The following is a 25,275-nucleotide window of genomic DNA, read 5'->3' as shown; positions in this document are numbered from 1 at the left end:
TTAAACAGAAAACGTGGAAAATGCCAGTTGCTAGCTTTTTAATATATTGTCAGTTGTTGATCTAAACAAATTTAAGTATTTTGCTGACTCTGGATTTGCTAAATTGAAAGTATACAAGAATGCACAGTAATACAAAATTTCCCTTCTATTATACCTGTATCTCAGGAACACATGGTATTTCTGTTTGAGGCAATCATTAGTTTTGTGCTAAATTGTACTTAAACGTGTATTTAAAACATTTTTTAAAGAATATAAACAAAAAAATGTTATACCCCTGGATGCTTTTGCTGTACTGTCTGCGAGGATGCCAGAAGTGGCCCTGGCAGAAGAGATGCTACCTGTGCTCCCACTTCCCAGACAGGAGATCTGAGAGTCCACGAGTATCGCTTTCAGGTCCAGTCATCTTCAGAGCTCTTTCCTCAAGCCCTTTGCAATAAAGTAGTAGGGTTTTGAAAGACTGATGAAGTGAGAAATGCTGAAGTACCTGATACAAGGAAAGACATGATAAAAAGGCTGACTTGCCCTTCATGTCATGAGAGAACCCCTAGTTCAGACAGGTAAATATTCCTATAAATAATATTCTTTTATTGAATGCAAATACAATGTGACAAGCTCCTGACAGTATTGCTTCCATGTAAACATAAAAAAGCCTCATTTTAAGAAGAAAAAGAATTCTGTTTCCCCCAGAGGAGTAGAAGTTGCTGTGTTTGTCTTGGATTTCTCCATTGTCACAATGGCCAAAGCAATTACAAGACAGTTACAAATGACACCTTTACATAGGGAAGTTAATAATTGGACGTCTTGAGAAGAAAAAGGATTTGTGAGAGAATTCGATGTTTCATATTTCAAGTACTGTTTCAGATTAGCAGCCACTCCTGCAATAATGTGATTGTATTAATTATAATGTATTAAAGAGTTTTCTCTGATAAACAGCTTCGAGGGAAAAGCCAAAAATCCATGGCACAAGCAAACAAATGCTAATTACTGAAGAATTTATTCTTGCAGACAATTTCACATGAGAATACCACGGTATACAGTGACAGTCATACCAACAACGGTTTCCTTGATTATAATATCCATCTGTTATGGCTAAAATATGGGCAGCTTGAAGGAGCAAAAGCATTTTTGGGTATTCATGTCCCTACACAAATTAAAAGGTTCCTGAGTTTGTTTACTTTTTAGGAATACATGTATCTGTAATGAAGAGGAAAGTTAGTTGTAATTAGTCATATCATTCTACAGTGTTGATATAAATCTATACTGAGGCTGAAGGAGGAAAGACTGAGTGTGCCATTTTCTCAGACATCAGTACTTAGTGATTTACCAAACCGCGTGTTTGAAAGCAGCGTGATAATCATTTCTCTGGGTCCAGTTTCCTTTTCTCTTTGTCACCCCAAATGGGTGACAAATTCGCTAGGGAAGAGAGACAATATTGAATATGCTCTTTGCTAATGATATACTCAAGCTTCACACAAAACACAATCTCAGCACATACTCACCAGCCTAAATAGGCTGATGAGAGGAGTCTGAAAAGGTTTCAAGTCTATTCTTAAATTTTACTCAGGTTTCAGTACAAAGAAAGAGTTTTATGGGGTTTTTGTCACAGATATTTCTATGTGTAATTATGATCATCCACCATAGTGGATTTCTAGTGGTCGTTCTATCCTTAGCAATTCCTAAATGAATCGAACAAGCACTTCTGGTCTAAAATACAGAAGTTCAGGGAGTACATGAAAGCATGGACAGTTCATCTAAAGGAATTACTTTATTAAACTGGAATGTTTTTGCTTTCAAATGTTATCTTTAATATGTCACTGACTGAACTAAAAGGCCAGATTTATTCTTTAATAAAAGCCTGTTGAGCTTTGACATCAGAGCCATCACTGCAGGTAGGTTTTTGTCCTTGGAATGACATCGCTGGTAAAAATAAATGTAAAAAATCTGAATAGAGCTGCAGTTCACTTGAGCAATGTGGGTACTCTAGAGAGCAAATACTTGATAACTCCAGAATTGGTAGTAGCAATCCAAAATATGTCTGGGTGTTGTTGGTACTACCTGCTCTATTGGAAGCACAAGATACTACCTATTGAAGTTGTATGGGGAGTTAATTCCCTGAGGCAGGCTGGGGTTAGAATCCACAGTAGAGATTCACGGTTCTTGGAAAGAAATTATCTAACTGTGGCATTGACCCCTATTGTTTGTTTTGGGTATTTCAGGTGAAATTCAGAGCCAGGTGAAGATTATGAAGATAAATGTAGCTAGAATTTCTGAAACTTCAAAGACAGACTTAGGTCTAATTTTTGTCAAATTTTCATTAGAGGTCCAGGTCAGTTTCTCAAAATTGATTCATCCAACATTAAATGGGAACCTTGTAGATACTGACATTTCTATAATACAGAGAAAACGCCTGCAGAGTCTTAAAAGGGTTTTGAAAAGTCTCTAGCTAGATAAGAGGGTTGGGCTTCCACACAAAAACACACACTGAGGTCAAGGGATTCTTTTGTAGCTCTGCTGTAGCCCAGTGCTCAATTCCATTAAAGTTCTTGATAATCATCTGCCTTAGAGCAGGCTTTATCATTTTTTTCTACTTTCCAAGAAAAACCTTGCAGAAGGGGTTTGCAGTTTAATTTGAAGGCAGTCTGGTCAGGAAAAGGAAGGTCTGTTTTTTAAGCAACTTTTTGGAGATTTGGATTTGTCTTCTTGCTTTACAGAGCATTTAGTTGAATCCCTTAGATGCCTAATGTTCCAGAAAGGAAGGGTTGTCGGTATTTTATGTGTTGTGTTGTGTTTTGAAGTCCACCCCTTTAAGCTTTATATGCAGCAAAGTGATAAAACTACATTTTTGGTAGAAACCAGGAATGTCCTTCACAGCACGTTTTATAGCAAGTTGGTAGTAACTTGACAGCAATTTCACAGATATACTGATAACAAACATAGGACATACAACATGTTGCAGATGCAAGTGAATTTGACTCAAAATGAAATGTCAGCATTATAATTATTTGTATTGAGGTATTAAAATACTAAAGACGATAGCCTTATCTGTGTATTCTGACAAAAACAAAATCTGTGATGTTGTTTTATTCAGCACCCAGTAGCCATACTGTGAAACTATATATATGATAATAAAAACCCCAGACTACATAAACAGACTTTCCAGTGAGGGGAAGGACCTACATTCTTCCTAGTACCCCATGTAAATTTCTTTGTCTCTGACTCCTCTTTTCTTTCTGGTTCTTCTGTCTGCTTTTCCCACAATTATACCCATTTACTGCCAAGATATTCTTTTCTCACCTTTCCCTTCATGTTTGTTCACCCGCATTGTTTAAAACTGGTGGTCACTCTTCACTGCTTGTGTGGTGCCCCAGTATTGCTCATTATCTGACCCCCCACAAATCTAGACCACAATACAGAGCTTGCCGCTTTGTTTCCATACCGATACCGCTTCTAATCAACATCTCCGTGCTCCAGTGCCTTTTTTCTCTTGGTTTCTTTCTGATATCTATATCTGATGAACACCAGAACTGAAAAAGTGTCTTTCAAATTTAATTTCTGAATGTTCCATTTAATGTACATATTCCTAATGCTCAATTATGTTACACAGTTGCCTATTCCGAAGCTTAATGATAACAATAGCAGTTCATATGCTTGTTTAAAAGCTTGCACCAAGCTTCCTGTAAGAGAAGAAAAAATACTGGCCACCCCTTTCTGCCAAACAAAAGACTTGGTTTTATCCACCACTATGTAAACTACAAAAGCGTTGGGTATTTTTACTAGAGTACTAAGTAAACAGCTCTTGAATTCATGTTTTCTTGGTCTCAGGGATGGAAATAGATGTGAAGGAAACAAGCCTGATTAATGTGGTAAATACATTAAGTCTGACATGCATCATCCTAAAACGTGTCCATTAAGCCTGACATATTTGAGCAAACACATTTACATTAAAGAACCCTCAAAACCTGGAGACAGATTAGGTGAGGTCTGTAATGAGTTACTGAGATAAATGTAACAGAGTGACAGAGGAAAGATGGTGAACAAATTGATCTGCATTACAGCCTGTGCATTCAGTGAAGAAAGGTGATCTACATCACTGTGGAGAGGCAAAAGGATAATCCAGAAGTTGCTTAAATGTCAGGCAAATCCTTGAACACTTCTATTGCATTTAATGAAGAACAATATTCAGCTGATAAAATGTCTTTTGACCGCAAAAGAAATCCTGTCTTGTCATGAAGGCTCAGTGTCTGAGAAAACAACTTATCATTGTCAGTGTTAATTCCTTTCATCAGACCATTGATAGAAGTTGAGAAGAACCATTTAACAATCATCTTATTACTGATATAGCAGTTGAATCATTCATTTACACACAATCAGATAAAGGAAAAATGTTTGTTTTATCTTCCCCATCACCACCCAGAAAAGCTGTGGAATATCCAGAAGTCCCTACATGTGAGGTTGCTGTCTGTAGAAGCCATCAAACAAAATCAGTTCTCACCGAATCCATTTCCAACCTGGGTCTGCCCCTCTTTTGAACCTGCATGCTTCAAAATGTTGTGTTGAGATACAGGTTGTGCGTGATAAGGTATTAGATTTTTCATGGATCACCTATACATGAGCAGTGGTACAAGTATGCATGCATTTATTTGTACATGGGTAACAAAGTCATTTTCTAAAGTGCTGTGTGCATGTTGAAGCTGAGAGGTTTTCAATCTGTAGGTGTTGACTGTGTTGCTTTAGTAAGCATGCTTCCTGGGCTGGGGCTTTGAACTGGGACTGCAGTGCGACTGCACAACATGCTCACTTGCTGTATCTAGCCATCTTGGATGTTAATCCAAAGGACTAGGTTCCTAATTGCTTGAACAATGATTAATTAATAACTCGTAGAATAAGCTGCTTGTCTCTAGCACTGTCAGGATCCCAACTTGTTAATGAAAAACAAAAAAGCCTCAAAACCTAGTGCCATATGGAGATAGGGGAGAGACCCTCACAACTTCCTTATCTATCATGTCCTCGGAATACTTCAGACAGGAGGCATGTGTGAAAATGCACAAACAGAACTGAGCTTGGCTGGGTAAAAAGCAGTTTCGTTTGTACTTTCACTCACCTAAATGCCTCTCAGTTCCTCAGTTTATGCCACTTCACACCTTCATCTCATATTGCCAAAGCATTTATGTTTTAGTGCAATTATCAAGCGGTTCTTCCCCTTTTGTACTTCAAAATACTCATTTTCTGATTCTTAAACAGCTTTGAAATAACGTGTGTCAGTGGTTTACTTGCTTCTCTGAACCTACGTGGGCAAAATGAGGCATCACCGAGGGGAAGTCTTGTTCGATAACCAGAAGGCATTGCAAGAACTGACCGTCTTGTGTGTAGAAACCTACCCCTAGAAGCCCATAGGCTGGAAGTTCTCCTGCTTAGGGACTTTATCAGTTAGTTTTTAATATCTTCAAGGGTATTGTTCTAAATCTGTCCGTAACCAATGTGCCATCTCTTTGGGAGGCTTTACACAACATTTAGCAGTTTTGTGTTCTTATGCTGCAGTATTGGTGTTACTGAAGATTTGGTGTCATCATGCTGTTGAGTGGACGACCGGGGTGGTCTGGAGCAACATTCTGCAAGGCTTCATTTACCATCCCAGGGCTTGCTCCTCAAAAAACTCACACTGCTGCATAATACTCATTAGATGTCCTCTCCTACTGAGTTGCTCTGCATCTTTTCAGTAGAATTTTATTAGTATGTGGTTTTTGTGCGGGTGAGGAGGTGGACAGGCTACTCTGCAGAATGGGGAGAGCTGCAAGGGGAACAGCATTATGTGTGCCTGGGCCACTAGAAATGGGATGAATAGTGTCTGCTGTTCTTGGTTCTTGAGTATTTCTTCAGGGATTCATTTTGAAATGATGGTCTGAAGGAGTCTGTGATAAGAGTGAAACTGTCTGTGTGTTTTTCTAATTGTTACTTACGCTCCTTGAAGATGATGGAAAACCTTGCCAATGTGAATAATAACAAACTAACATCCATTATTGTCTTCTAATTTATGTCAGCTTACCTTCTACACAGTCTGGCAAAGACAAAACATTTCTTTGTGCTTTAAAAGATAGTATAGATAGGACTTGTCTAATTGCCAGTTCTTCTGCAACACTGCTGCAGACTACTGTCTAGCTTGTCTTCCTTCTGTAGAGAGAATTAATATTTTGGATCAGCACTTCCTTATTAGCCACAATGATTTGCTGTTAATTTCCTTCTTTGTCATTACACTTATTCACCCAGAAATACCAAATTTTATCAGTGGAATAAGAAGAAGCGTGTCTCTTTATACATTATATATAGGATACAGTCTAATTATTATTCAAGATACCGAGAATCTGCTGGTCTTATTCAAGCTTAAAATGTCAGTTAAACAGGATGGCCGGGTTCTTCAACTCTGCAGCTAATGCTGCTGTGTTGATTTACACTACTTTGCAGGCTGTCCCTGGATCGTTTTTATCACTCAAATCAGGACTGTGCCTGATTATCATACTTCAGGATAGTATATGCCAGGATTCTCTGTAGCAGTATGAGTCCTTCCATTTGAAACTTTTCTGCTTTACATGTTTTTTGCTTCTGGCTAGGACCATCTGTAGGTGTGTGTTTGGAACTTCAGTCATGCATTTCCTGTTAACTCTAATTCGTATACCTGAAGTACAGCTGAGCAGGCTGAAAAGCATTTTGAATGAGTATGTGTTTCAACATTTGTTTCAGCTGCGCTCACATGGATGTTGTGCTCTTTTTCTACAATGACATCTAGAAGAATTCATATTAAAAATACATTTTCACCTAATTATCAATTATATTTGAGCTGCATTGGCATATGCTTTACCAAATTCTCACTCTGAGGATAGGATGCCTATTCTTAATTTTGTTGCTGCCTTTGTCATTTTTAATTGAGTTTGAGTAGCTTTGATTCATGTCTTCAGTCAGAGACCTGAATTGTTGACATTTGCTTATGCAATTAACCATCACAGCATATCGTAGAAAAACAGGCTCTTCCAAAATCACTATAATAGAGAAATCATGCCTATGCAATTAGTGCATGTTTTTAATACTAGGTGAACTTCAGAATTTCTCAGCGTTTGGACATTCCACTGTGAGGAAAACAGAAAGAAATCAAAAAATACATTTATAGTGGATAATATCCCTACTTTCTATCTTTATCATGCAAAGAGGTCCAGTGTGTTGTTTCACAATGGTCATTCCAGTGGTGTCTTTGAAACACCATGTAACATTGCATCATTTTTTTTTTCCTGAAAAAAAAAAATCTCTTCTCATTCTTCTGGCTTTAAATCATGAAGCTTTCTTACCAAGTCCTTTTTGCAGGCAGTTAGTTTCACAGTGATTCAGCAGGTTTGGAGGAGCTGAACTTGAGTACTGAAATGTAAAGATTATAGTTCACCTAGAAGTTACTCAAAGCTCTCTCTGCTCACTCTGTTAATGAGTTTTCACCTCATTAATTAAGAAATAAAATCATTCCGTTTCAGGTGTGCATGTATATTTGTAACTGTTTATTAGTAGTACCCTTAAGTAAAGCCAACTGCAGGGCAGAACTAAAAATAAATTATTTAAAGCTTCATTTAATATTCATGTGGCTTAATTTCAGTCTTTTTTTGTACTAATAAACAAAAAGCAGTGATGCTGCTAAAATAAATACCGTATGCCCTCCTGTGCATTTGCAAATCCAGAACTTCCTAGCACTTATAAATTGGTCTGTTGGGAATAGAAAATCAAAGAAAGTATCTCAGTGTGAGTTGAACCAAACTCCAATTTATAAGTGAGTTGCTTAAGAGCAGGTAAATCAGTGATTGCATCGCCCTTAAATGCTTCAAACACACTAGTCAATGAACAGAAACCCTCAGTGGAACAGCCAAATACCAGCAGCAAATGCTCCCTTGGGCTCTGTGTGCAGCCCGTGTATCTGAGAAGCTAAGTGTGACCGCTTCTCGTTTGTAACTGCTGTCTAACACAGTTATTCCCAACCTAAAGTAAAACCAGCTGCCTCTAATAACACTAGCAAAAATAACAACCTTAATGCTGCTTGCAAGTATTTTGCAGGTTCCTCTTAACTCCTGAACAGCCTCCAAAAAGCTAGAGTAAGGGTATTTCTACACAAGCATTATTATTCGAGTGATTGTAGGTTGGTTATATACTGGTTGCCAAACTCCTAGTTTCTTTATCCTCACGATATCACTGTGTAATGGGGAGGTGCAATTACCTCTGTGTTTTAATGTGAAGGACTGAGGCATAGAGAGAGAAAGAGATAGGCCTGTGGTTACATGGAAGAGGCATGGCTGATGCATCCCTTAGCTAGCACTGGGTAAATAATAAATTCTCCTTTCCTGGGCTTTGCTGCTTAGAGGTACAGTTTCCGAGTGTTGGGATATATCTTTTCTGTTAGACAGTGGCAGACAAAGGGAAGCATCCATCCATATCTTGATTTAGCAATCCCTGGTAAGACATTCCTTAGACAGTGTACAATTGTTGGCTCCCAACCCTTGTATTTCAGGGTACTAAGGGAAACAGAAGGTTATTCTTTCTCAGCAAAAATGCCTGAAAAAGCCACTTTTCTACATTGCAGCAGATCTTTGGCTTACCTTGGATTCACACCATGCATCAGGTGTGAAAACTTCTCTTTCTTCTCTGCTGTTACTCATCTACAAGGATTTCTTAAATAGAGTTGCAGATCTATAAGGCTGATTGGCAAGTACAGAGGTAAAAGCAAAGGGGGACATGCAAGCAAAAAAGAAGAGGGATAGCTCCACAAAGGATTTCTAGGCTGGCCTCTGACAGCCAGGATGGAGCTGGACTACATTTAATTACCTTTTACACAGACCTTAAAGTTGCTTTTCACATGAATTATAAGTCTCAGTATTTCTTTTCTAGTAGGACTAAAATTGTATCTATTTCTAATATTCTGTCTCCTGAGAACAGTGAGTAGATTTTTAGAAAGAAAGTATAACAGCATCATTCAGAGACATCATTCCAGACATCATCAATTGTGGGACTTCCCCAGCTGGAAGATTAATGTAGACCTTTGTATTTAATGGGTTTATTGAAAAAGCTGTCAGGCATTAGAACGGGCTGCCCAGGCAGGTGGTTGAGTCACCATCCCTGGAGGTACTTCAGGGATGTGTGGGTGAGGTGGTCAGGGACATGGTGTAGTGATGGTATTAGCAGTGTTAACATTAACGGTTGGACTTCATGACCTTAAAAGGGCTTTTCCAGCCTAAAACTTTCTATGATTCTTAGGTACTGAGAGATATGGAGTAGAAAATTCCAAGAATTACCCAAGTTCTTTTTCTAACTCATTTCAATTTTTGTTCTCTGTAACAACCCTGTTCCAAGTAGCTTGCCACCGTTCTTTCCAAGCATGCAAGGAAAGGATCTAAATTCCTGGAGGGCATGGAAACACTTGCTGAAGAAAAAAAAAAATCTATCTATAGCTGCAGAATTGGATTACAAGATTATTAGTACTCGCTAATAATTAAAACTAATCTTTTGATTTACTAGTAGAATTGTATTTTATAGTGGGACTGGAAGTAAAACGAGGTAGTAATTATCAGTTTCAACTCAAATTACATTTCAAAGATGAGATTGTGGTCATGGCAAACTGTGAAGACAACTGTCAAACTGTTGGACAAATGACATATTGAAGTTGGTGGGGTTTGTGAAAAAAAAAAAGCTTGACTAGGAAGAAGCAATAGCAAGAACACTGAATAAGTCAGTAAGTCTGTATTTATTGTGTTTGTTATTGTTATTATAAATAAGCATAAATTGTAATCCCAGACTCAGCAGCCATGAATGAAGTTCACTTGTTGACCCATCATTTGAAAATAGAATGCACAGTCCTCCCATTTACCCTTCCTTAGTATGCAGTAGAAATAATTCCATTTCTCCAATGCAGTACCCATGGGAGTAGCAGGGCTGTGAAAACTTGTGTCTTCTATAGGGTAGGCAGCCTAAGATAGCCTTCAGGTTTTTTTTTAGTTTTGAATATTTCAGATCTAGATAGAAAGCAATAATGCATTCATCTTTGACTAATTGGATCAAATTGTGGTGTAAACCCAGAAGGAATATTCTACTTAAAATTGACATTGATTTGGCAGAAATACATTTTTTTTTTTTTTTTGTGGTTGCTTTAGCATTGCAGATGAAGAGAAGGATGTGAAAATAAAGAGATCTGTTTTGCCATCTGTAGTTTAAGTTCTTCCTGCCAATGCCACATGTAGCTTAAAGATGTTTATTAACTGATAAAGCAATTTTGCAGAGCCCTATTTATATTTGAAATATTGTTCTGAAAAAAAGTAATAATTAATGATTTGGCATGTTTCAAAATACTAGAAAAACTATACTCCCTTTGAAGTTCAGAAGAAAACAACTACACGTTCTCTAGTTCCCTGTGTTAGCTTAGGAGAATGTCTTGAACTTTCTAATGTAAAGAAAGATAATTTGTTAGAATTTATGTATATGGTTACTGATGCTAATTATGCCCTTTCATTGTGTCCTAGATAGTCCTTGAAGAAAGCCCACTCAGTGTTACATATCTCTCAAAACCTTCTTTCAAGGCTTAAGTGAGTCTGTACTTCTGAAAACAGCTTGCTGGAAATTTCCCAGTGAAACTGTTCTTGATACAGAGCTATTTTTGACTGATTTTTTTTTCCTGGAAAAGTCTGCTTTCTGTGGAAAATTCTGGTGGTTACTCAGATTTCAGCTGAAATTTGTGTCAGTCATGTGCTGTTTTGTAGGCCAAAACTTGAAAATTTATGTGAAGAAGATCTCACACCAGCTGTAGCGGTTAGCACAGGGGAGAATTCCACATTTTTACAGGAAAGTATGTCCCTGTGCTACTAGCATTATACATAGAAATCCTGATGTAAGCACAGTGACCTGTGATCTTTTTGACCTAACGTACAGTTGTCCTCTTTGTTGCTGTTTATTTTTAATGTTAGATAGATTGGCCATCAAAGTTAAGTAACATACACACTTCTGTAACTTGGCTACCTCCAAATAGAAACTGTTAGCTTGTGTCAGTCATTTGGAGTAGAGTTAATGCCTGTTTGCAGTAATTGCATCTGGTATCCGTCAGCATGTTTCATTAGTAACATCATGGTTCTACCTGACGGGGAATGGCTGAGGTTATTGAGCTGCTTCTGGAAATCCTCGCCCCCTCAAGCAGCACTGAGAGGCGGCTGCCTTCTATCAGTCATGGCATAAGTTGGTAGAGAGGCAAAACTTCACTTACAACACAGTAGGGCCTGTAATTATTTCCTCTCAGGGCCTGTGAGTCCTTCCCTCCATGCCCACATCCAGAAATGTCTCCCCTTTGTTTAATTCAAAGTGGGTGAATTGCCAAACCATTCTGAATTGGCATTATGTATGCACATAAGACAATATACCTGCTGAATAGAATTGCTGATAAATGGCTTATTTTAGCTCTGTGGGTAAAACTTTGGAACTTGTTGTTCCCATAAAGATTTTTATGGATGATTTAAGCATCATATGAAACTCACATATTGTTTTGACTAGATGGTCAAAATAACTGTGAGTGAAAATACAGACTTCTTAGAAGTTTAGCAGTCCCTGTGTAAAGAAAGACTGGTATGTGATTTGTAAATAGACTAAACATCTGTAACTTTTTAAGTTACAACATAAAAAGGCTTTATTAGAATGTAAATCTTTTCTTTACCTGAGGAAACATTATGAAATACCCTCCAGTTATTCAGTTAAAGGTTTGTTTACAAGACATGTGGCATTATATCCCCCTTAGTAAAAGTATCTTTTCACATTATTGAAGAAATGTGTATCAGGAGCTTGTTTAAAAGCTGTGTCATCACCTTATGTCTTCTAATTTTTGAAATTAATGAAATCTCTTGGATATGTGCTAGGACTCAACACAGGTTTATGGAAGTTCAACACTAGAAAGACTAACGTGGACCTAATAGAAAAGTGGGACGGATTTTGCTCCATTACTTATTTTGAGTAATATCCTATTTTGCAACCATCAGTGTAGAACTTAGCCTGAGGGAGGCTGGGCCCACGTTTCTTGTGTTGTGATGGAAGCAATTCCCTTCATAGTCGCTGCTCTATGTTTTCTTTTCATTTTTCCCCCAGATTGATTTTCTTTTTACATGCATTGTATAAAAAGAGGAACAGAGAAGGGTGCTACATAACGACATAAAACAGCGTGGTACCAGCTCAGACTGAGAGCTCCTTTCTCTCACAGAGTGACCAGTATCAGTGCCTCTGAGGGAACACAAAAGCAAGGTCAGCAGTCAGCTTCCCTGGGTATTCTCTCCCAGCCTCCAATGATTTGTATTAAGGGTACTTTCTGAGCTAGAGGTGGTATGTTTCTGGTATCTTTGTGGCAAATGTTACAAAAGGAATTAAAAGAAGTTGAGAAATAATTGGGTTTAATGATCTGTTGCGGGCATTTAAGACACATTTTTGCATGATCTATGCTCAGGAGAATGCCCTAAAAGATTTTAATGAATTTTAGGTTGTCAGTTCTTGTCAGTGGGCTATGTTTACTCCTAACTCTTGAATTTTTGCATTTCAGAGGAAGATGTAAAAAAAAACCACAGAAGGACCTGCTATTGTAATTTTCCGCAGTGATCTCATTTTTAGAATTCCCGATACCTACCAGCCTGAGTGCATGTCCCATTTCTAATCTCCTCTTGTCCATATCCTCAGAATGGTGCGCAATTTTCAAAGGTCCTTTGTATTCCAACTAATTTGGGTGCTGACTCCATGTTGAAGAGGTCTTAGTGGTCTGTTGATACTAGAAAACCCTGGTAGAACACCAGCGATGTTGGAATATGCCAAAGCCTGTCCATCTGTACAAATCACCATGGTGTCCAGCTGGTGTAGGACATGAACTGCATGATCATCTTGCCTGTGAAAATAGTAAATCTGAAAATTCCTGAGGAGTACAAGTTCAGCAGACTTTCAGAAAAGTTTCTGTGCAGTGCATTAACTCCTTTTGCTTTGTGGCTGAGAAGCATCTTGACATTAAATGTCTTCCTCAAATTGTCCACAAAGCTCTTACAACACTCTGTCATCAAAAGATTCCCGTGCAGTCAGAAGTGTCTTGATCTCCAAGAATTTTCTCCAAATTCTTCCTTATTTCTCAAAACTGTTGGCAGTTTTGAGAAACGTTCCTCTACAGTAGGACTTCTAGGGACTTCATTTTCTCCCCAGACTCAGATCTACGTGATGGGAGGGAGGGAAGGGGCTATTTCAGTATTTCAGACTTTTGATTCTGCTCTGATTGTCTGGTGAAATGGCAGATGGTGAGTCTATCTCTGTCCACAATAAAAACTAATACTATTGCATGAGCTTCTTTCTTCCCTGGTGGGAAAGGTCAAAAAAAAAAACCACCAACCCAGAATCAGGCAAGGAATTTCGCTTGTATGCCAGAAAAAAATCGCAGGCAAAAGCAATTAAATTAAGCTCATATATAATTCTTTTCAGACTTTAATATTTTGCAGAATTATTTTTCATCTATTGAGTGGTACTGTCGCAGCATCAGAGATTTAACTTTTGTGTATTTTCATTATGTAGTCTTGTGCAGCTCTCCCTGATAACAGTCATTTGAAGTGTCAGTGCAACTGATGAAATCAGATGGGCCATGAACGGTTTGGTTTGGAATCTGTCACTAAGATGTATAACGTATTTTCTGATTCTGCAGCTGCTTCATGAAAGTTAAAAAACAATGCAAGATAATGTATATTTGTTGATTCAGTTATACAGCTTGTTCTGAGAGAGACTTCTGTTATTTGTATAATACAGCTTTAGGGAGGAATTAGTTCCTTTTATTAGTGAAAAATTAACATCCGTAAAGAATTTTGTGGGATACTCTGGATTTAGGACTAGGTTTTTGAGGATTGCTCATCATAGTTGAGTCACAGGATTTTTCAGAAATCTGTTTTCAAGTGTCACAATGGGAGCTGCTAAGCACTTTAAAAGCCAAGCCCTTTTGTGATTCTTCAGAATTAAAAATTAGTGAGCTGGTTTAAAAATCTGTTTTCCACCTGTTGTATTTCCTTCATCATGGATAAAGTCTCTACGAAAATAGACTATAATTGATTAAAACTATTTTTCCTTTTAATTAAATGTGACACTGCTGGTGTGCTCATCCATCACTCTCACAATTATTTTGGGAACAGCAGGAGAGTGTTTTCTTGGAAGTATGGCTCTTCGTATTCGTTTCTGTTGATTTTATGTCATTGTCTTTGAGGCTCATTCCTAGACATACACAGGATAACGGTGGGAAAGACAAATCCTGATGTCATTTCAAGAAACATGAGCTTAGAAGATGAAATAGTCTCCATCTCCTGGGTCACCCTAAGCAAAAGACATAGCTTTGCTGTTTGGTATACATTTTGAGTCTACTTAATTTTCCTGTAATAATTAGGAGGGAATGACTCTTCGAGAATGTTCAAAGAGGAAAAAGTGCTACAAAATCATTCAGAGTCCTTGTGGAATTGGGTTCTGAAATCAGGTCCAGCATTAACCATGCAGACAGTAGAGAGGAGACTTCACATTTTTGTTTTCAGGATGGTCTTTTCTATGGTGCTTCCAGTTTACTCCGTGTCGCTGCTGAAGAGCTCTGCCTCTCCGACATAACCAGTGTTGCACAAATGTCTGTCTTCTGGTGAAGAGAAAACTAATGGAAGTCCTTTTTTATTCTATATTTTCCTTCATTTACTACCTCTGTCACTAGTCATTAGATGAAGCATTGTCTGTCCATAAGCTAACGTGCTGTTTAAGCTTGATTATCTACAGAGTAAAGGGCAAGGGCAGACACCTAGCATTTTAACTTACTTTTCTGCACTCTGATATATCCTGAGAGGAACAGTTCACCCACTTCTAGATAGGTATTTTACTACTCAAAAGCAAAATGAAAAATATCTTAGGGGAAGGCTGCCTAGAGTGAGAGGGTTCAGTGGCTGGGATACCTCTCTTTGATGCAGCAGAACCAAATATAATTTCTTTTTCACGTCTCCTGGAAAACCTTCAGCAGCTTCTCAAATCATTATGGCACATTAGCTTAAAAATGTGATTGAAAATACAGTTGACAGCTAGCCGTGGCTTCCACACCTTATCTCCTTTTACCTGTGGAAAGAATTAATTGGGATGCAGTAATTGTGTGAGAGTAATCAGGGTCGCTTGTTGCACTTTATTAAAGTAGTGCGTGGTTCGTTTTGCTGTTGCAGCTCAGGTAGGCCCTGTAAGGTTAACATGCTCGGTGTGACTTTCAGTCTTTCTTTGATCCTGAGTGACAAGGCTAAGTAATGAGGACCATGTAAATACAGGCTGCTCCTCTTTTGACAAGAAACAGGAAACAGACATTTAATTTATCTGTAAGTAGTTTCTTACTTGCCATGAACTAAGACCCATTGAGATTAATATATTAACAGAAAATGACCATGTTGATGTTCTTATTTCAAAAACAAATAGGCAAAGCACGTGGAGGAGAAATATTCCCAAATTTCTGAGATTAATAGAAACACTGCAGAGGAAAAAATCATGAAAATGACTTGACAGAGGACTGCTAACTACAACACACTTAAATAACAAATGGGCATATCATAAAAAAGAATCAATACTCAAGAACACAGAAAATACACTGCAGAGGAAAAAATCATGAAAATGACTTGACAGAGGACTGCTAACTACAACACACTTAACAAATGGGCATATCATAAAAAGAATCAATACTCAAGAATACAGAAAATACACATGGAAAAGATATATTAGGTCATATTCTGCATCTCCTGCTAGACTACAATTGTTCACTGCAGTATATCTTTTATCCAGTGTAGCCTTAAATTGTTCAAAGCGATGGAAATTCCTCTACTGCCTTTGGGAGTATCTGCCACAGACCGAAGATCTCACTGTCAAGGGATGTTTCCAGGCGTTTAACCTAAATTATGCTTATTTTCCAACCATTAGTGCTGAAGTTCCCTCCTTGGCGTTTATACCTCTCAGAAGGACCTTGCCATCATATTCCCTTTGATACTGTTTGCTCATTACACAAACCAAAGGCCATGTTTCCCCAGTTCTCTGGGAATCGATAGAAAACGACAGGGCAGGGTGGTGCTGTTACGTCCCAGTTGCCCGAATAGCAACATGCAGGTATCTACACTGGCATCATTCTCAGTTCCATGGTTAGTAGAGCACCTTTCTACCAGGGTGAATTAGGAGAGGGCTGTGTGTGACCGTACTGCTTCCAAAGCAAGGACTTAAGGTATCCCTGTCTGGCCTGGTGTTGGAAAGTGTACGCTTACCCAAAATGGGATGTGCAGAACCAGAGTGTAACAGGATAAAGGCGTGACTGTTGCTAGCCATGTTTTTCAGGACATTCTGGGAGATGGGTATCTCTAGGAAGTGCTATAGATGTTAATTTTGCATGAGAATAAGTGATACATTTTGATTAGAAGCTTCCTGTAAGAGAAACAATGAAGAAAGCAGAGGTGTGCAGAGGCCAACCTTTTGTGGAATGTGGGTTTATGTAGGAAGAAATACATTACACTACTCAATCCCTGACACTGGTACTCTCCAGATCTGTGGACCTTCAAACGAAAGCATTTAAAAATTCCACCTGTGATCACTTTCTAGGACATGCCCTTCTTATTCATTATCATATCATAACTCCGAAGCAGGCCATTTCAGTGTTTTGGCATCTGTTAGTTGGTTTAATTGCACCTCGAAATGGTATTTCATTGTATTCAGTTAGATAGATGTATTGTGTCAAAAGCATACAAATGACAGGTAACAGTATACTCACAAAATGCAAAATGTTTTTCTTTTCCTTGAAACCTTCCCTTGAAGATGCCCTTTTTTCCCATCACCCTTTCACTGTCTTTAAATACCAGGAACACATTTATCTCCACCCTGTCACACAATTTTCCTGTATCTTAGAGTCTTGCTGCCAGATGAGGACGCTGGACAGTGGGATTGGAACCTTCCCCCTCCCCGATTCAGGGAACCGATCTACAGGGCGACACGTTTCTAAGCAAGAATCAGCCTTGGAAACGGAAGTCCTCGCAGCATCTGAGCAAGTTCTACTTTCAGCTCCTTCAGTAAAAGCCAAAACTCTTGAGCGAGAAGTGCCTTCAACAGCTAAGAGCCTGGTGTCTCTGGAAAGCATAATGAGTCACTCAACATCTGATCCGGCCATGACTGCCAAAGGTACACGACCTTTTCAAAGTCGCCTTCCAAAACCAGCTTCCTCAGGTAAAATGTCAATTACACTGAAAATCACATTATTTCTGCCCTGACGTCTGTTTTGATTAGCAGAAGTCCTGTAATAATGACAATTGATAACAGAAATGTTAAATGCAGAGCAGAAGATATTCTTTTTATGAATGCATAAGGTTAACAAGTTTGTGACCTGAGCCGCATGGAAATTTTGTTACACATAATGCTTTTCTAAGGAAGAAAAATGTGTTAAGTACTTCAGTCCTTTTCTCAAGAAACAGTAGTTGAAGAAAAAACGTATGCCAGCCTTGGAATTTGACTTGAATAATAATGCAGATGTTCAGCAGTATTCAGGATCAGACTTTGCAGTAAAGTACAAAGCATAGCCGTGTTGTGGCATAGAAAAGATATATTCATAAAGACTTGCTTTTGAAACCAGATTTGGACTAAAGACTCATTTGGCCTCAGTGCATAAATTGTGCCAATGAATATATGGCCTTGACCTCAAGCAAGACTCTAGTTACTTCGCTACATTATAAAAATACATTTATATCTACAGATATAAAATACCTTTCTTTCACTTATCAGCCACATGTGTGTTTCAGCTATAAAACAAAAGCTGACAAAGGAATAAAAGAACCAGCAATCCAGCAAAGCCCCAACAAATAACTTTGTATTGGTAAATAGTTCCATTGAACTAGGTGCAATTTTTTGTAAATGCACACTGATCATTTATATAAGCTTTTGAAAGTTTTTGATTTATTAATATTTATGTCAACAACATTAGAAATCATTACACAGAGCATTCATAACAGGGAATTTTTCATAGCAGCATGATAGATACGGTACAAAAAGCAGCTAAAGTAATTGGTTTAATGGAGAAGAGTATTGTTTTATCTTGACCAAATGCAATGTCATGTATTTACTGGGGTTATGGTTGTTCACACTTTGTCAGCTTAAGTATTTATTGCTCCTGTAAAAGTTATGAGTGTTTAACTTGCATAAATCTGTATCACTCTTACAGAGAGAGTCCATGTAATTAGCATGTAAGGTTAAATACCAAGTTTAAGCTTAGTTTTGTGCCATCAAATATGTGTTCTTCTAATGAGCTCATGTACATTGAGCCTAGGAGGAAAGAAGCCTCTTTTATATGTTCATAAGATGCATAACAGAAGAATTCTAATTAAACATCTTAGAACTTAGTTTGTTTAGCGATATTCCCACTGCAGTAGTGTAATGGTATAATAGACTGCAAACACACCTTGTACGCTTCATTGCAGGCTCCCCTACTTGTTTCAAATCAAACCAAAATAAAGGATATTTTAATACTTAGTATTTTTATAATAAATGTATTGTTAATTAACAGTACAGCTAAGAAGGATTCAGAAGAGAAATCTTAGTTATAGATTTTATGCTACATGCTTGGATAGCCATATGTGTGACCTCAATTCAGCAGTGTGCTATAGAGTCGAGTCCATGATTAAACACTGTCATTATAACAAATTGAACAGAAACTGCGAGCATTGAATTGCTTCATAAGAAGTCAGTAGCAGTAAGATTGTTCTGATCTTATTGCTAATATTCACTGCACCAACCTTGTAAGGTTTGTATCTTAATTAAATTGTCATGAAGAGTTGTTAAAAAAAAAATAGTATACATCAGATGGTGGGGTCAACTCATTCTTATTAGAGTATTTTCATTCGATTCTTCTCTCCCTCACTCTCTCATCCAAATTACAATTATCACTTTATTTCATATGCACCATCTATCTTCTTTGATGTTCCGATTTTGCATAGTGCAAATATAGCAAATAAAAAGGCTAGCTGATTGAGAATTTCTGCTAGTAAGGGACTTGTAATTATATTTATGTTAACAGACTACTCTCTCTCTGAGAACATGAAATAGCAAAGCAGATCCTACAATGCCTCGAAGTAGTTATTGAATGTTGTTTCTTATTTAAAAGAGTATGTATTTTAAAACTAATAGAGGGATTTAAATCCATGCCTTCTCCTTCTCTTGTTAACTGGAAAAGGCTCTGGATCAAATTCTGTCACTGTAGTTGTTAGAATTATTCCAGTAAGTTAGTAAGTTGTTCCTTTGAGTAGTAAGATATTATTTGACATAATGAAAGTATCATGACTTGCCCTCAGTTTTTACTGAACTATAATTGAAACACTGTCATGAAGATGCTGATGAGACCTATAATTTAAATAATGTCTTTCTTAATTCAGGAATAATTAACCTTGCAAAGCGAAGTGAACAAGAACCAAGTTCTGTGACCTCTGACTCATTAGAGCATACTGCAGAAACGGTGGAAAATAGAAAAGTTCTTCCAGGGTGGACCACCAAGAAAACTACTAAAACAAAGGTATAAATTAAGAAGTTTCATGTATTAAATATGTATTGTGGTGTAAAGAATAAGAACTGGTGAATGTTTCTCATATAGTGAGAAGAGTAACTAACAAACTAACAGCTACGTTTACTTCCTTGCCCTTCATTTGCAATCTCATCATTTATTAATAATAATCATACAGCACCCAAAGGTACTTTGTCCTCACGGTTTATAAACATGTTTTAATTAAAAACCTTGCAGGCATTTTATGGGCATGGAAATGGAGGCCTCTTACCCTGTTTTTCTCTTCAAGAAACTTGATCTTGTCTGTGTGCTTTCCACGAGACTCAGATCTCTTTTTTTCCCCCCAGGCCCAGGTTTCCTTGCCTGTATGGCCATGTAGCATGAGCATTTGAGTGGATGTGCTATGAAAGTATTGGGAAAGGGAAAATACTTTTCTTACACGTTTCTGTGTGGTTTTGGTTAATCCCTGCAATGATCTGTCTGTCCTTCGGTCTTCTCATGCGGAAAGAACGAACAGGCAAATGCATATATCTCTGTAAAAGCTACTGCATACGGTTGTCAAGTTTTTCCTCTTCAGGAGTGCCAGGCTGACAAGCCCCATGAGAAGTACAGGGTCAGCAGAGAATAAAAAACACTTATCAAGGAAGTGGGCGTTAAGCAAGGGAATCGCCGGGCTGAGAGCTAATAAGCTGTACATTACAAGATGCTAAAAACATTTTGTTGCCTGACTTTTTTGCATGTCTGCTTTATCCATGTATCTAGTGACTTGAGTATCTCTTATTTTTGTATGGCCCAGGTTCTGGATGTTTAGAACAGAAATAGAGTGATAAAATTACTTGTGTGATATGTCATTGACAAACTGATGGTGAATCTTCTGTAGTGCAGTTGAGTTGGTTTCCAAATAACAACATCAGTGTGGTCCTCGAGCCAGTCATGATTGACCACCTCCAGTCCCAAAATCATTTTAACAAGATGCTAATTAGTCTGCCTAAGAGTCAGAGGGTCAGTGTGGGTGTAGCTGACGAGGACCACTTATCTAAATGGCTTCGGGACTGCAGCTGGTGTGCACTCTCCCAATTTTACAGGTGATGTTGGGCATACCTGGCTACATGCAGGTATCCTTAGGTCCAGTCCCCTCTCCACAGGTATGTGCAGCAGAAAGATGTCCTTCCACTTCAGTTAAAAACTGCAAAATGGGTGGGAAGATGGAGAAATTAATATCACTCTTCGAAAAACAGAATTAAAAATGTCTTTTGAGTCAATGATAGGCAATTTGGGTTAGGATAGTAGGTGGTATTTGTACCTGTAGATGGCATTAACTGAGCAGTATCAGGCTTAGCTTCTCCATTACCCTCTTTAGGGGTTTTATTGTTCTCAGCTGCTGCTCCTGGAAGGTTCAAGCTGTCAGGCCTTCCATGATTAGAAGCTATCCAGACTTGTCAGCATTCCTCTTTACTCCTAGAAGAAAATCCTTAATGTTGCTTCCTGAAGAGAAAAGGGATGGGAATCAGCTGTGAATTAAGGACTCTTCAGTACTGTAGTGTAAATACCAGGATGAGGGACATGAATTCAGGAAGAATTTAGGATTACCAGTATAGAAAGCATGAGTGTTGTCTACTGGCCATCCTAATTGCCTCTAGAATTGCTTGCAGCAAACCATTTGTTGTGTGATAATTTTACATGTTACAGATACACTGTATGAAATGTACTTGAGAAGTTTTAAAATGGAACTTGGTAGATGAAATTATCTGAAAACATTGGTAGATTTGAAAACAGTGTTACAGTGAAAAAAAAAAGGTAAAATCTGGACTGTGTCTGCCACATGAATTTGGAAGACTTACCAGGACAAGAATGTGTTGTTTCCGCCATGTCAGACTGATGATTACTTACTCGAAGGAGAAGTAGTTAGTTAAACTGGTAATGCAGACTTTTTTCCAGTTGAACTATCCATTTATACTGCATGATGAATATAAAATGTTCCACTCCTAATACCATCTTCGGCATTATTTTGATATATATGCATCATCTGAATGATTGCAATACCCTTATTTGTACAGGACAGAGCTCTGAGAGTATGTACTTATTCTGCAAGCAGCAGTGACACTGAGCCGGAGCCAGAGTATGAAACAAATTATTTCAGAACTGCAGAGGAGACTTTAGTAGAGCTAACAAAGAACAGCAAACAAGGTAATTGAAAATTTGTACATAACAATGTATATCTCTCATCTCCACTCTGACTCAGCAGCAGATAGTGTCCTTCATTGAACTTTCTGTCGCATTCTCACTTTCTAACCCCAGTCTAATTTTCCATTAGCTTTTTATTACTTTTTGCTTTTTATTCTGTGCGGGGTATTTTTTTTTTCCTCTTTTCCACAGTTTTGGCTAACAAGGGCTTAACTTGAGGGTTTTAATGCATAAATCTCTGCACTGTAAGTAAAAAGAAGTCTTCTGTTACATTATTACAAAATTTAAAAGGTGACTATAAAGATAGCTTCCCCTTTTTTCTTTTTAATTATATTGGCCAGTTGAAATACCCCAGTGATCAAGGCCATAGTTTTCCAACCTCTATATCAAAGTGATGTTGGTTATGGTGCCACAGTGAAATCGCTCTCATTGTCCTCCGTGTATAGATTGCCATTTTCAAGCACCAAACCTTTTTGCAAGAATTGATGGCAATTTGAAATTTACTGAAATCCAGCAGATAAAAACACATTAAGTGAACTTCTTGAGATAATAGTTTTCTTTGTGTTTAATAACCCAAGAAATTGCAGTCTTGTCATGACCACCAGCTTCCCGTGCTGGAAGCCACCTTTCAGCGCAGATGGGCGCGCTCTGGGAGGGGGACAAGAGCATGGCTCATACCCTCGACTATGCAGCCGATGGCTTCCCTGCAGGAGATTAATTCTGGAGAGTGCAAAGGCCAGTGCAAGGACCCAGCGCCACTGAAGCCCTGAGAGCTTAAGCAGTACTTCAGTGATTCATAGGATTTGTGCTGACCCTCTGCACAGCAGTCAGCTTGACCCAGCAGAGATTAGCACCTACCGTAGATACCGCCGTGATGAATGCATTAAAAATGCCATGGACGGCTAGATACTGTCAGCAGACATACTGTGCTCTTTAGTGTCTGCTGGGAGTTGGACTTAAGCATTTGGCATTTTCAGACCTAATCCATTTTTTGTGATTCCAGCCGAGAGAGAGCAGAGTAGGAAGCTAGGGCCGTGTATGTACATTACGCCTCTAACGTTGTAATTTTAATCTGTATGAAATGTTGCAAGTCATTTCACTCAGCCCATAAACACTTCTTTTTTACAAATCATCTTCTAATACAAGAAAGATGTGTTTGTGAAAGAGGTAGATAAACATTTTTTCTGGACTGATCACAATTTGCAAAAACATTTATGTAATTTTAAATGTGTGATTTGTGTAATCAGTTGCATCAAATGGCAGCAGCTTCCAATTTTAATGGTACCTAAGCATGACTTGAAGTCACCATTTTATATGTAAAATCATTAATAGTGTGTATATGCCTAACTTTTGGGCCAGTAACAGAACTAAAATTCATGATTGAGACAAACAGAAAGAAGTAAAGCAGTCATGCAGAAGTATTTCTGCTGTGTTCATTTCTGATGGTCGGGATTTCTGTTCTGCGCTCCTAAGTGCAGTTCTCACATCATATTAATAACAGTACTTTATCCCATTCTGTGTTCAAAGATCTTGGCTTCTTTATGCACACAAGTGATATAACCTCAAAACATCCCCGTGAGACTGAGGCAGGGGCTGCAGCAAAGCAATTCGTAGAGAATGTTTTTATATTTATAGATAATGATATTTATTAGATAAGTCCCCTAAACATTAATGAACTTCCACTGCTTGCACAGTTGGAGTGATTTTAATTTTCCATTTGTGAGCAGGGAACAGACTGGGGGACTGAGTGCCTGATGCAAAGGCTATTAAAAGTCAGTGGTAAGACCTTCATTGATAGAGTGGGCTTTGGATGAGACTCCCAGTACGTTGCCCAGTGTTAATTGGACAAGGTCAGTAGAATAGCAGGGAATAAGCCAAATATTCCAGGTTCTTCTGTTTGGACCATGAATATGTTTTGATTCCAATGTCATGGAATTTTTATCTTGATGTAATTCTGTTGGAGACACGGAGGCAGAGGCTCTTCTAATGCTACAGGTTATAAGGTAGAGTTTAAAGTTTGTGCCACAAGAAGCATGAGGAAAGAAGCTAATGGTCATGTAAGCCTCTGTCTCCTGTGCGTTTTCATGAGGCTACAAAAAATTTCTCTGGATTTGTTTTGATCTCCCGCTGCAGAAAATTTCTCTGGATTTGTTTTGATCTCCCGAATGAGTTTTCAGCCTTGGACTTCAGAAACTGAAGTTTTATTCCTAATGTTCTTGTATTACAGTAGGATCTACAGCAAATGGTTAGGACTTTTTTCTTGCCATACTAGTGTGTATTTTATACTGTTGTATTCATTAGCTAAAAATGTAGTGAAAAGGAAAGAATTAACAAATATAGTCCAACTGAAAGAAATGTTAAAGGGACTTAGGACCCTGCCATGTAAGGCAACTAAGAGAGAACAACAACTTACAGCAAACAAATAAGTAGAATGACCCTCCCAAATTAACCATCGCACCTAGAATAAAAAAAGAAAGGAAATTAATTCTGGCTGTTTTATACCATCTCCTTCACCTTGAATATTAAGTAAGAACAGTCCCCTATATATGCATTGATTGGAGAGTTAGAAGCTGGTATTTTAATGCTTTTATTACATTGGATTCCAGGTATCTTAAAACATTTGAAATACTTTTTAAAATTGTAAAAATAAATGACAATGTATGTAGACTGCATTTCATCAGTTAAATATGCCATAGTGATATGATTTTTAACATCTCTTACAGCTGAGCAGGAAAAACAAAATACAAGGAAGTCATTTCTGGGGAACCCGATGTCAATCTTGGATTTATACCAACAGAGTCTCTATGGCCATTTTGGAGAAGATGGACCTGAACAATTAACACATTACAGTTTAATTGAGCAGCTGAGTGGAGCTTCCAGTAAAGAAGGCAAAGGCAAGGAGAGCCCAAATGTGAGTTGCTGTGATTTTTATATTACTTCTCATTTGCTTCATGATTATTTTTATTTGCCTCGTTTTTTCCTCAAGTGTATTGATTGATTACAAAAACTAGGCAGGCTTGAAAAAAACAGCATGGCCTGCAGAAGAATAAAGATCTTAATATTTTTAGAACAGAATGTTACATTCTGATGCTCACCTGTCATAGAATTAGACTTCCAAAATTGACAAGGAAGAGACAAGCTGGCTCTAGCACTCTACCATTAAAGAGGAGCTGAAATTTAAGGCAAGCAAGAAAACACACTATTTTTTAAGGCTGATCCCTCACATGTAGTTAGGTATTGTGTATAACACAATATGTAGTAAATGGCTTAAACATCTGAGGTAGTATTCCTCAAAATTCAAATGAAACTGTACTATGGAAGTCAGCTGTTGTCTGGTCTCTTTTGAAATAACTCTTGGTGTTAGCTCTGGAACTCCTGATTTGAAGGGTTTATACATTATTTTCATGTAAATCAGTCCTGTTCCGACTGATGGATCTTGACAAGAAGCTGAAACTAATTTGTTTTCTCTGCTTACTTCATGTGAATCCACTTGCTATTGCTGTCTC

The 25,275-nt window shown here is 38.0% G+C and overlaps 1 protein-coding gene across 1 annotated transcript in view; it reads left to right on the top strand.

Moving 5' to 3' along the window:
* NCKAP5 (NCK-associated protein 5) overlaps nt 1-25,275 on the top strand; it is a gene marked incomplete at its 5' end in the record, with an annotated part of 86,899 nt that overhangs the window by 37,454 nt on the left and 24,170 nt on the right. The window contains 4 exons of the mRNA XM_010147997.1: nt 16,951-17,265; nt 19,461-19,597; nt 21,643-21,772; nt 24,493-24,680. Coding sequence (XP_010146299.1) covers nt 16,951-17,265; nt 19,461-19,597; nt 21,643-21,772; nt 24,493-24,680 — 770 coding nt within the window. The remainder of the gene's footprint in view (nt 1-16,950; nt 17,266-19,460; nt 19,598-21,642; nt 21,773-24,492; nt 24,681-25,275) is intronic.

This window comes from Eurypyga helias, unplaced genomic scaffold (assembly GCF_000690775.1).
Source record: "Eurypyga helias isolate BGI_N326 unplaced genomic scaffold, ASM69077v1 scaffold2613, whole genome shotgun sequence".
NCBI classification, from domain to species: domain Eukaryota; kingdom Metazoa; phylum Chordata; class Aves; order Eurypygiformes; family Eurypygidae; genus Eurypyga; species Eurypyga helias.
The sequence above is the reverse complement of the archived record's forward strand: the minus strand, read 5'-3'. Positions and strand labels throughout refer to the sequence as shown.